Here is a 13126-nt window from a genome sequence, read left to right on the forward strand (position 1 = left end):
TAATTTTGAAGAGAAAGCTTCAAAGTTTAATTTCCTTTGTCTCGCCGTTCTGCGAAATCTGACACGGATGACCTTGAGAATAGCTGGTGTCGTCTTTCGCGGGACATTCTCATAGACGTCTCAGGAGTAGAAGGGTCTAAAGTAGAATGAATACTAGGTGGCGGTATATTTCTAAATATTTTTTAAAAAATAAAATTTTAATTGCGATTTTCGACCCCCCCGACTTAATTAAACGTATATATAATAAAATCTATTAATTAAAAAAATTAAAAAATCTATTGGATGTCGTTTTTGACATCAGAAAGTAGCTTTAAATAACTTTACCGAAGTAAAATCGGTGCACTAGAACTTTAAAACAATGAATTAAATTTGATATAAAAAAAATTCCATAAAAAACAATTAAGCATTAATCGCGTGTCATCAAAGGTTAATTAAAATCGCTATAAAATTTTTTCGCGCAGGTAAAAATTTTTTTAAACAATTTGAAGACTTAAAAAACATCCAAGAATAAAAAAGAAAATATTTTTTATTTTTGTATATTTCTTAAAATACACATCTCTCATCAATGCCTATCAAATGTAGACGTATGTTCCAATCTTTAAAACCTTACATATAAAAATGAAAAAATAAATAAATAAACGACGATCAAAGATCCTATAAGACTTTACTAAATTTCACTTGTAACATGGCTTTGTTGTAGATTACATGGATGCAAAATCTAAATTGGAAACGTTTCTACTCCTAACGCGAGTGCTAAAGATTGCTTGAGTTTTTGATTAGTGCTATCGGTGACACAATTACTGTATATTCCAATAACTACAACTGAAGTGTAATAAAGGATAGTAGTTGTTTGTAATTTATAAGTTTAACGTGCATCCTTTATTCTGTTTGTTGCATGAATGAAATCTTCAAGTTCAGTTACTACAAAATTTGTGTTAGGAGATAATGAATATTATTGTACTGTAGACCAGTGACCAGTCATAAAAATCTTCTACAGTAACAAGTTTTAATTACTCTGAATTATTAAACACTAGTTTTATAGTGTATTTCGAAGACACCTGGCAAGTTTTTCATCAATTATCTTTATTTAGTTGAGTTAAATTCAGAAATACGGAAAAGGACACGGTTTCATAAAATACAAGTTTTAATTAATTTAAATATTTCTTCTGTAGTATAATCAACACTAGAAAACAGCTGAATCGTGCATGTGTCCCTCTTTCAATTGTCCGCTTCTCCCCTTTCGATTTCTTTAATTTTTGGCCCCTTTCAGTTCTCAGTGGCCTCGCGGCTTTAGGCCCGGGATCGTAATTGCTGATATAAGCTATATAATTATAATTATATCAACATATTTTTTTCTGTATTAATTTTCCCTACGCTTCTTGCCTTCATATTACATAAAACTAAAATAGAATATCTAAATATTTCTGTTTTATTTAGCACTAAACGGAAAAAAAAACAAATATTTATATGATTAATATACCGCACACGTGTTTTCCTGTGGATGTCACAAGTTCCTTTAAGTTACTTTATTTACTAATTGATCTTTAATAATTTTTATTTATAATATTATTCTATATGAGAATTATTAAAGATCTGCACATATTTATAACTTTATTGTAAACATAGCGACGTTTCGCACGATATAAACATAGCTACAATGATCTAAAGCTTCTAAAATGATACAAGCGTGATAAATTAGTACATAAAATAGATCAAATAATTAAATTTTTATTTAAAAATTATATAAATACGACTTTCTGTCTAAAGTACTCATTTAAAAATTATTAACTTAGCAACAATGTTAATGAAGATAGTAAAGAGATAAAGGGTGTTAGTTTATGTTCATAAAGTTCTTACGATAGAGACTTTTAGTCTGTTAATCTATTACATTTTAATAGATGAACAGACTAAAAGCTTGTATCAAAAATTTCTACTGCTATTTAATAACTAAATAGCAGTAAATAACGATACGAGCTTGCTGGTCTTATTGTTATAATTAGACTATAGCCCCTTACATAAAGAGGGCTATTTAAATGGCTGAAATGCATTCCGAGATATTAAGCGTTAATTAAAGAAATCATAAAGGTGATAAGTCTGATAATCCTGTAAAATAATGTAGATGGGTTGATAATAATAATAATAATAATAAGCGCAAAACCCAAACAGTTAAGACTTGAAAGTTGAAATTTGGTACACAGTTAGGGTATACCATGAGAATGCACACTAAGAAGGGATTTTTCGAAATCCCTCCGCGCAGGAAAGAAAGAGGATTAAGGGTTACCCTGACGATCTCGGCTTATACTGTACTGTACAGTCTTAAATGCGGTTTTCTGCGTTTTTGCGGGAAATTGAACATATTTTTAGACCCATATAAAAATTCTCTAATTAGCCTCGGAAGAAAGGCACTTAATTTTTGCACTCCACGAAAACGGGCAAAATAGGCTGTATAACTATAAATGTTATCTTACGTAACACTTTATGATACCGAATGACCAATCGAACACATTTTTAAAATTTTTTTGAGTTAGATTGGTCATTCAGTGTGATAAACTCTTAGGTAAAATAAGCTTTGTAAATATAAACCAAATACTATAATATAATATATTAGAAGGGTTAGAAGTACGAAATAATCTAATAATCTTAAACTTTGCTGTTGTTATATTTTGCCCGACAACGCCGGGCACATCTCCTAGTTATAACAATAAGGCTAGCAGGCTAATATCCTTATTTATTATTATTTCATAAAATTCTCTTTTAAAATTAATTGAAGTGGCGGGTATCAAACGAAAAGTTTGTGGCATTTAATTTCATTTTTTTTCTTAGAATTTTTCAGCTTTTTGGCATCTTTTAACCCGTATTCTAAGTTTATAGAAAATTTTTATAAACAGAACATTTTCCCTCTAATGCTAAATACTTTCTAAATTCTTACAAAATAATGCTAATTTTCGTCTAAACACACAGAACAGATGACTAACGTCATAAATACTTCTAGAAATTAAATATATTTCAATAAATTTATACATGTTGATGAGTGAAACATTTAAAATTTACGATGTTTTTCCAGTATCAATGTAGTTTGACCTTTTAAAATCAGTCAATGTCACTTCTGCATACAGTTGTATAATTTTGTTTAATAAATATGTTTATTTGTTTATTTCAATGAAGTTTTTATTATAGAAGTTTAAAAATAAAGTTTACTGTACAAACTAGAAGATTTTAATTTATAAATTCTGTGTATATATAATATATAAAATATAAATGAAAGGTGCAAAATAAAGTTTACTAATTAAGATTTTCCTAAACATTCTCGCAATTAATTTAATTAATAATTTTAATTTTTTCGCGAATGAAATCAATAAATGAGAGTTTAAATTATTAACATTTATATATACGTAGCGTCATTCACAGTTTGAATATAAATAGTAATAAAGATAGAAAATACTATAAATATGTATTCCGAGACCGTGTCTTCTTTCTATTTGTATTTATATTCACTACTAGGTGTATTAAGAGAGACAAGATGTAAAAAAGCCTTGTGTCTCTTAATACACCTAGTAGTGAATATAAATACACATAGAAAATACTATCGAAATACTTTTAACACATAAATTTACGTTAAATTTGATAATTTAATCATATTTTCAAAAAATTTATAATTCAAAAACAGTTGTCGACAGCTGGATAAAAGAAAAATAATTGAATTAATAAACAATTGTTTTTAAATTCAAAAATAATTTTTATTTTATTAATTTTCGATTTTTCACTATAAAGTCGTTACCTTTATCGTAAAAAAAACAATCCCGTCAATTTTCATGTTTATAGTCGAAACATATATAAATATCACAATATTAAATTCTTGTGTTCATACTTAAAGCCCAACCTTTTTTGACTCTGTTCCAATTTTTCTGATTGGTGGAATTCACGAAAATATGGTAAATTATTTACCTGAAAATATTATAATACTTTGTGCAGTATATTTTGAATTGCACTCAGAATTCTGAGTGCGGTTAAAGTCGAAGCTATGATGAATAGAGTAACTGTCTCCTTTGTTTTCTTAGTAATTTCTCTGGCCGATTTTACAACTGTTGAATATTCATCCAAGTCGAACAAAAGTATTGTTTCAGATGACATAGAAAAATCTGGCCGTATTTTAAACGATATCTACAATTCATTTAATTATCTTACGGGTAATGTTGCTCGATTGTTGCTTCCCATCATGTTGAAAATTACTCAAGAAGTAAACGTTTCTCGCTCGTGTGTAAGAGGTGGAATGCGTTTTTTGGGCGATTTAAAACAAAACAAAGGTTGGACGTTAAAATGTAAGTAGATATGGTCTCTAAATTATATTTTATATAAACGATTAGCTATTATTTCATCAAAAGTTATCGAATGGTTTGGTTTATTGGGTTACGACAAGTGGGAGATTTGCCAAGAAGAATGCCTCACGGGAGGACTTTCTATAGAAAAATCTTTTAAAATACAGTAGAGCGTCGATAAGTGGAACCAATTAGGGACTGGGGTCCTTCTAGTTAATGATTTGTTCCAGTTTCCGACTTTGTACGAAAAAATACATTAACTTGTCCGATGTTCAAATTTTTCTCCGTTGCGTATCGCTTCCTGTTGAATTTTTCTCCGTTGCGTGTCGCTTCGTGTTGAATTTTCGTCGATTTTAAGCCTAACGAAAATTTTTATAATAATCATCGAGGCTATCGTATCGTTAAAAATTATTTCTGCATTTTGTACAAACAAAATAAATATATTAAAGAATATAAAAAAACATGAAAATTATACTTTAGAAGTAAATTTAGTATCAAAAACATTCGATTCAGCACGACACAGTCCGACTGAAAATCGTTCCACTTTCCGGTCATTTCACTTACCGAACGTTCCACTTATCGACGCTCTACTGTATTAAACCCCTTTTTAAATATTAGAATAGTGAAGAATACCCGTAAAATTCTACGCGGCCAACATGTTGGCAACCGTGATAGTTGGCGAACCCACGACTAAGATTGAGTGGTTTCATTCATTCGGCCACAGGTGGGCCCAATACAGAAGCAATCTAATAATATAAGCCATTGATCGCGTGTCATTATATCTGTAACGGTATGCGTAAAACGCCCACTAGGGGCTCCCTAGCGATAATTTTAAATTAACAATAAATTATTATTATTTGTAATAGGAATTTATTATTGATATGAATTTGTTATTTATACCACGAAATGACACCGTTGCTGCTAGAACGCCTTTCTCATGGGGTGCAATCCTTAACTCCTTCCCCGAGGGAATAAATTTCCCCATTGATATGAATTTATTATTATTTATACCACGGAATAGTAAATTTAAAAATATATATAACAAATAACATAACCAAAAATAGGCAAGATTAAGACAGTTCTCGATAAACCAAACAACAAGAAAAAAACCACCAGCTGCCAGTGTCGCAAGTATTTATATATTCTAATAACACAAGCCGTTGATCGTGTGCCCGTATATCTGTAACGGTATGCTTAGAATGCCACTAGGGGGCCCCTAGCTATTATTTAAATTAACAATAAATTCAGTTTTTTGGGTTTTTGACTACGGTTTAGTAAGGTATGCCATGAGAATGAACATTAAGAAGGGATTTTTTAAAATTCTCTCCACGGGGTAGAGGGTCGAGGATTACCCTGAAGAACTCGGCTTCTAGTGTACTATTTTATATGCAACTTTTTGCGTTTTTGACTGCGTTTTAGTAGGGTAAGCCATGAAATTCAGTATATTATTATTTTTATTTGTAATATGAATTTATTATTTAAACCACGGAATAACATCGCTGCTGCAAGCACTCCTACTAGGGGGCGTCCCGGGCTACTAGTATATAATAGTACAGTCTGCAACGTTTATTTAAATTTAAAGTTTAAGAGAAATTTTTAAAAATAATTTAAATTCTCAATTTTTATACTTTTTGTTTTGTGGAGTTAATCGATTTGGCAAGTGAGCGGCTCAATTATTGTTTAAATCTAGAATTTTAACACGCATTACTGTCATGAGGCAACCACTGAATGTGATCTCATTTACTTTTAAGGTCAACTCGTTTCTTTATCTGCTACACATTTTTTCCCACTTAAATTATATAATTTATTATTCCAAGACAGTTTATTTATATCATCCAACTTTTCTATAATTTATACTGTTCTATATTACTTCCCCGACTGTTATATACAGTACAAGAAAAGGAAAGTATGGCGTTTAGTCAGAGAATGACCGCTGATGATTTTTATATTTTTGGATTTAGATAACCTTGAAATGTCCAGAAATGCTAATAATTTCGGGTTTTTTTTTTCTGTATGTACGAATGTTTGTTTGGGGAAGACGATTTTGTTCACTTAATTTCTTAATAACTCTTGTGTTAGTCAAAAATTTTTGAAATTTTGCTGCACAGCTTGTGTATTAAGAGATTAATACTACTAAATATTGGTAACATAAATATCGAGGGGTGACGAGATAGAGAAGGTCACGTGTCATATCTCGAGTAGGCTCGTAGTTAATAAAGATTTTATTCGTTATTAGCATTTACAATTTCTTTTATAAAAATCATCACTACTCTCAAAATTAAGCCTTTTGTCATTTAATATAATTAATTATATTTTATTAAATAACATATTTTATATAACGGATGGCTACCCACGCAGTTTTAAATGTTGCCGGGAAAGTTACGCAACTCCCTGCTGGAATTTTTTAAATAAATTCATGTCTGATTTACAGCATTGGCTTTATAATTTCCGTATTAATGGCAGTTGTAATTTCTATATATATATATATATATATATATATATATATATGCCTGACGCTAACCTGAGAAAAGTGAAAAAATAATAAATTTTAAAGTGGAAACTATTGCCTGATGTTTACCGAAAAGTATTAAGGAAAAAAATCAGTTGAACAGTGGGATGTCGTGGTTTTATGGTAGCCTCTATTCTCTGCAAGATCCTTAAAATAGCTATATTTTCTGTATACAAATATATAATTTTCTACGTTTTTATTATATTATCTGTGTAGTATTTTGTACTCAAAGCCTACAGTTTGTGTAACGTATCCTCGAATAATATATTAATTTAGGAAAAATATAGAGTCGCTGTTTGTGACAATTTTTAGAAATAATCCTATCAAATAAGAATAAAACTCACTGGTTAGTGCAATTAAAATTGAGAATAGAGTACAAACTTCTATGTTGAAGCATAGGAATTATTGTTTGTCATACTAAAATATGTTTAATTAAATAACATGTTTATTTCACGTATAAATGAAACTATTTGAATTATTTACTTCATTCTTGATACCTAAGAAAACATTAAATAAATTTTTTAAATTAAAAACAGCGTTATTAGTGGTTAATAGAGAGTCGCAAAACGAATCATTTTAAATTGTTGTTTAGAATGCATCACGGGTCTAAACCATTCTTCAGCTGTTGATAATTCTTTAAAATAACTGATCCTGAGTAAAGACACGTGGTCAATTCAAAGTGCATTAATTTTTCCATGCTCTTCTAATCACAAATCTTGTATAATAAGTCCTACGTTTGTCGAATTGTGAGATTAAAGAAATGCAATTGAATAAGACAAAAAATTTTCAGCTCATTACGCTATAAGTAGTCTGAGGAATATAAAAAAATAATAATTTTTTAAAGTTGCTTTTCATATCCTATTTACGAAGATTATTCCTACTAACTTTAAGGAAGTGAAGAAGAGCAGATTTGCCCCTCTTTACCATCTTTACTTTTTTGCATGTAAAATTAATTTGAAATTTATTACAACCTTATTAAAAAGAAATTGATTCCTCCGACTTACGATTTTTTAAGTTTCCATTTAACTTTTATTCTAGTTATTAATATTTTGATTATTTTATTTGGTTACGTCAACACGTAGGGAATGCCACTCGAGAGGTCTTTCTATGGAAAACTGGTGTGCTATTTAGGTGCTAGTAAGGTAAAAAACAAAAACCCGGAAAAATCAACGTGACTAGCTCTTTGGCAAGGAACGAGAAAACTATTAGTGCTTACTGAAACAGTCAAATTTTTTCAAAAACAAAGAGTTTTCACAAAATACGCGAACATAACAACATATGCCATTATAATATCAATGATAGAAATCATGACGTAAATTGACAATGTTAGTTTTTACAGGATTTCATGTCTGGCATTTTTCAGTATCCGAGACTCTTCCAATCTTTCTTAATGCATTTTAAATAAATTTTAAAAAATAATTATTAATTTAATATACGAAGAAATGCGAAGATATAAGCATTAGTGTAGTTTTTAACGCTAAAAAAGATATATAATAATTACTTGAATAATTTTAATAATAGTTTTAACACGAATTTTTCAGTGATGGATTCTTTAGGGAAACCAATGGGACTTTTCAGTGGAAATCAGTGGTTACACGGAGATTACGATCAATGCTTAAATATAGAAGTTAAAGACGATAAAATAAGAAATTATAATAAAAATCTAAACACAATTTATGGGGAATTCTGTGCACTGACTATCGGATTTAATTCCTATCAATTTAATGAAGTACCAGAAGATAATAAAACGAGAAAAATGTTCAGAATGTTTGAAGAAATTTTTGTGAGTATTGGTATCTCATTGTTCAGGCAAAATACAGGCAAAATAATATATATTTTTATATTGCAGAAACCGTTTTTATTGAGTAACATATTTGAAAGTCTTAGTTACAAGAAAGCAGGATATCGTGTGGATATTTGCATACCGAGTACCTGTGATCGAGAAGATATAGAAAATATTCTTCAATGGAGTGAGTTAATGATAACATTAATATGTTTGCTATTACTTCGATAACTCTCTTTATGTTGATTTGTAATAAGTATAACTTTCCTGGTTATAATTTGAGGATAATTGCCTGGGCGAAGCCAAGGCTACTGGGGTAAGGATTGCACTTTTTTGTCAAAGTTTTAAAAAAATTCGCACGTTAGATTTTAATGATTTTGGGTGTCAGTATGCTCGACAGAATCCTGCCAAGTGGGTAAATTGTTTTTTTGGGGGGAAATATATTTGTCTCTGAGGAACGATATATTAAAAAAACGAAAGTGTCGACTTTCGCCTCTTTGACGCTTGATAAGAAAAAAGTGTTTTGATATTTTTGGATGCTATTTTTTGGATTATAAAGCCAGACAGTTGTTTCTTATGGTTTCAGAGTTTGGTGAATTTCGGTCGAACTATAGAAAAATTATCTGAGTTCAAAGAAAGAAGAACCAGATTTACGTCCCTCATCCCTACTATATGGCACCACGTTACCTAGCTCTTCGATTGCCTCTGCTGTAACTGCATGCCCGGATTCTATACCGATTTAAACCAATTGTCGTTTTTTTCGGTCTACATGTCAGCAGTTACACTCAACTCCTTCCTCTCATCCCATCGTAAATTTTCAACTTTTATGTAACTATTTAAATTATATGTGTTTTAGCCATGTGAAGCGACTCACCGACGTTGTGTTTGAGACAGTTCCCTCAGTCCATACTGGACGAAATCTCAAACGCGAATGAGTTTAAGGAGCGACTCCAATTTATCCAACATTTTTCCCTCTTAAATGCCACCTGATCTTATTTTATTATTATTTTATTTCTTACTTTAGTTTAGTTTATTTATTTACTTTACTTTAAATTCCACTAAACTAAAGTAAACGAAATGAATCTCTTTATTACTTTTTTAATCTGTACTTTTCATCATATATATTTTTTATCTATATATATAAACAATAAATCACTAATAATCTTTCATTTCTGCTCAAACTGCTCATTCAGGTTAACTACATCGATAAACATCGTCTCGCGTTTTTCGATGTCACCTATCTAGATTTAATTTATATTACGTGTACAATTTTAATGAAGTTGTAAATGTAAAATGTAACAACTTTATGTTCATATATTATTCCAGAACATTATCACTAAACCTTCATCAGATTTTATTGATGCCAATGTTGTGGCCTACCTATAAGAGTGATGTTGTTGTTGGAACCCTTCTCAGACTTTATACATAAAATTTAAAGTAAAACGGCTTATAAAGTAATACAAATAAGAATATTTGTTTATAAATAAACAGTACTATATGGTACGCTTACTTTTATTTCATTCTGTATGTACTTTTTACATCATTTCTCCAGACCACTCTCCGAGAAATATCTTATTTATGCTAATGACTCCAATTACAATAAGAAGTAGGAAAACTTTTTAACTTAAAATTTTTTTGAAATGTTTTTATTTATTGAAATTCATTATAGTGTTATATGTTATTCAGCTAGGGTATAGTGATTGGCAATTTCAAATTCTGTATAGTATTGTAATTTTGAAATATGTATGGTGTGCTTATTTTTGCGATAAATCAAATTTTCAGGATTAGCTTAAATTTATTAATTTGTTAGAAGAGTTATATGATTTATGTTAGATTATTTTTATCGTTCCTTCCTACTTTTATGTAGATTTTATGACAAATAAATTCAAAATTTAATTTATATATTCTTTAAAAATTCGTTTTAGGTTTACAGTTAGTTTTCAACGAATTTCATAATTTATGAGGGCATTCTTCGGAAAATTGATCTCTATTCAGGTGTTAGATACGTGAAAAAACCCAGAGAACTTTACGTGACAGGTCCACTTTTATTAATTTTATGTGACTCAAAACATTAACACTTATTAGAAATAATTCTGAACTACAAGTTATGTAGTTAAATACTACATAATTTTTCGAATTTTGATAAATATTTTATATCAACGATTGTACTTAATGATGATGAATAGCGTAATTACTAGACACTTTTTTATTTCACTGAGTAAATATAATTATTGAACAGTGCAAGTTAATTGTCGATTCATACATGAGCAACGGGTTGACCCGTGAAATTTTCAAATTTTATTTACGTGTTTAATTAAAAAGAGGACACTAATTTCCCATAGAAAGTTTTTACAGGAAACATCTGTCGTTGACACATTGCCCTTGTGTTCCTGCGATTCCTCATTTCATTAATCCATTATAATTTAGTTAATTTTTCTAGTTCTAAATTAAGAAAAAGTTTTTTTTGAAAATTTGCACTCAATTTAGAAAACACAATAATTATTAATCAAATAAACTAAAATATTATAGAAATATTTGTTTAAATTACTAATGAAAATTTTATTTTGTATTTTCAGAATTGCCATTAGTTTCTTTATAACATGGGTTATTATTGCAACAATAATCGAAACTCTACTTACATTTAATATAATTAAGACTTTTTGCAATAAAGGTACTGTACATACATAAATAATGTCTAATTTCATAGTTATGAAAAATGTGATTCTAATAATTAATTCATGATATTTCTCAGAACTTTGAATGGTACAAATTTAATAACTTAAATAGATAATTATAAAGTATCGTTGAAATTCTTAAAATACAGCATTAATCGAAATGGAAGTTGTGCAAAAACGATATCTACAATTACAGAAAATGTAAAATTAAATTCATTAATTGAATTAAATTAATGGAAGATCTAATTCATACTGACTTAAAAACAAGTTTCCGCTAATTTAGCTACAATCTTGGTAATTAATCAAAACTTATACCACAATCATGAAGATGACTAAATTTGAAAAATATACATTTCGGGTCCGTAGACCCTTCTTCAGTTGAAGTAAACCATTTTCATAACAATTAATGACTTACAGTTTTTCTGTAAATAATCCTCTTCATTCAAATACAATACGAATTTATTTGTATCTCTATTTTTTTAAAAAAATACTTTCTATTTGTGTGATTTTTTCCATATTCTTCGAACTTGGGGCATTAAACTTTAAACCAAATGCCTTTACGCAACATTGTTATTTTTTCTTCTAAATCTTTCTCCAAATTCTGGAATATAGGCATATTTTTTCCATTCTATAGTTTCACTTATGAGAGTTCGATGAATTCAGAAAACATTATCATACAAGTAAAAAATATTATAAATCAATTAGATGAAGATAAATAATATAGATAACAGTAAATTTGCATTGTATTTGAAAGAATAAATTTATATCCTAATATTCAAAATCGGCAGTGACCTTTTTATTTCTTTTTCTTATTCAAACTGAAGATCTTTATCAAAACTATTTGCGTATTCTCAGTGGTGATATTCAGCGGTTCGCAAAGGTTCGGCCGAACCCGTTGTTAAAATGTTCAGTTTTCCGAACCTTATTAAACACACGGAACATTTCTCAGTGGTTTTGTTTCTTTTTAAAAATATATTAAAATATACGTATTATACTCTGTAATACTACTAAACTAGAGCATTATACCTCGTTCGCACCGAGCATTTCAATTTAGATTTGAGCAAGGTCGAGGACTGTCTTGGTGCGATCTCTCTCGACCGTATCAATCTCGACCGAAACGAGGTTTAACCAACGATCGATTCAAAAGTTCTTGAAACTAGATCCAGTCATAAGAGAGATCCCACAATCTCACGCGCGAGATAATACAAGATGGCTGTGAAAGACGTGTCAGGCTATGGACTGAGAAGTAAAAAGGATATTGTATTTCGAGAGATGACGACATCTGCCTATTATCAGCAGTGCCATTCGGGGTGAAAAATTTCTCTGCCTAAAAAAAAAAAAAAGTCGACAGCACTAATATACTATTGTTACCTGGTCTTCGTCCAGGGCTCGTTACGTTTCAAATACGCCACTGATTATTAGATATATCGCAAGAAAGGTATTGTATTTATTTCTAGCCAAAACTTCCATTTCGTTTGTCGGTGATTGTCAGGGAAAAATTTTCTGCTAGCGAATTTTGTTAACTATTTCGAATATCACCACTGCGTATTCTACTAAAGTTTATTCATCTACAGCAGTGTTTCCCAAACTTTTGACATCTGTATACCCTTTGTATAATTTTCTTAATGCTGAGTACCCCTCGTCAAAAAATTGCATATACTTTAAATCAAAAACCAAAGATAACGAGGATATTCCATTTCTATATGCTGCTGCACTTGAAAAATCGAAAAAGCCAAAATAGAAGACTATGTGGAAAATATTGTTCCTAGATATGGCGATATGGACTTTAGGTCTCATTTTCGTCTTTCTAGAAGCACTGTCAAAGTAAGTCTCTGCTAAGAAT

General features: G+C 29.7%; 2 protein-coding genes across 2 annotated transcripts in view; both read left to right on the forward strand.

The window, feature by feature from the left end:
* The window catches only part of LOC136981509 (uncharacterized), a 177235-nt gene that overhangs the window by 157235 nt on the left and 6874 nt on the right, over positions 1 to 13126 (forward strand). The window contains exon 2 of the mRNA XM_067277814.1: positions 11185 to 11279. The gene's annotated coding sequence lies outside the window, so the exon portion shown is untranslated. The remainder of the gene's footprint in view (positions 1 to 11184; positions 11280 to 13126) is intronic.
* LOC136981508 (uncharacterized) lies at positions 4013 to 10571 on the forward strand. Its single transcript, XM_067277813.1, has 4 exons — positions 4013 to 4319; positions 8367 to 8608; positions 8675 to 8795; positions 10534 to 10571. Exons 1-4 carry the CDS (start codon positions 4022 to 4024, stop codon positions 10569 to 10571), a joined length of 699 nt encoding a protein of 232 aa, XP_067133914.1. The 5' UTR covers positions 4013 to 4021.

This window comes from Centruroides vittatus, unplaced genomic scaffold (assembly GCF_030686945.1).
Source record: "Centruroides vittatus isolate TY-2023 unplaced genomic scaffold, ASM3068694v2 contig_766, whole genome shotgun sequence".
Lineage (NCBI taxonomy): Eukaryota > Metazoa > Arthropoda > Arachnida > Scorpiones > Buthidae > Centruroides > Centruroides vittatus.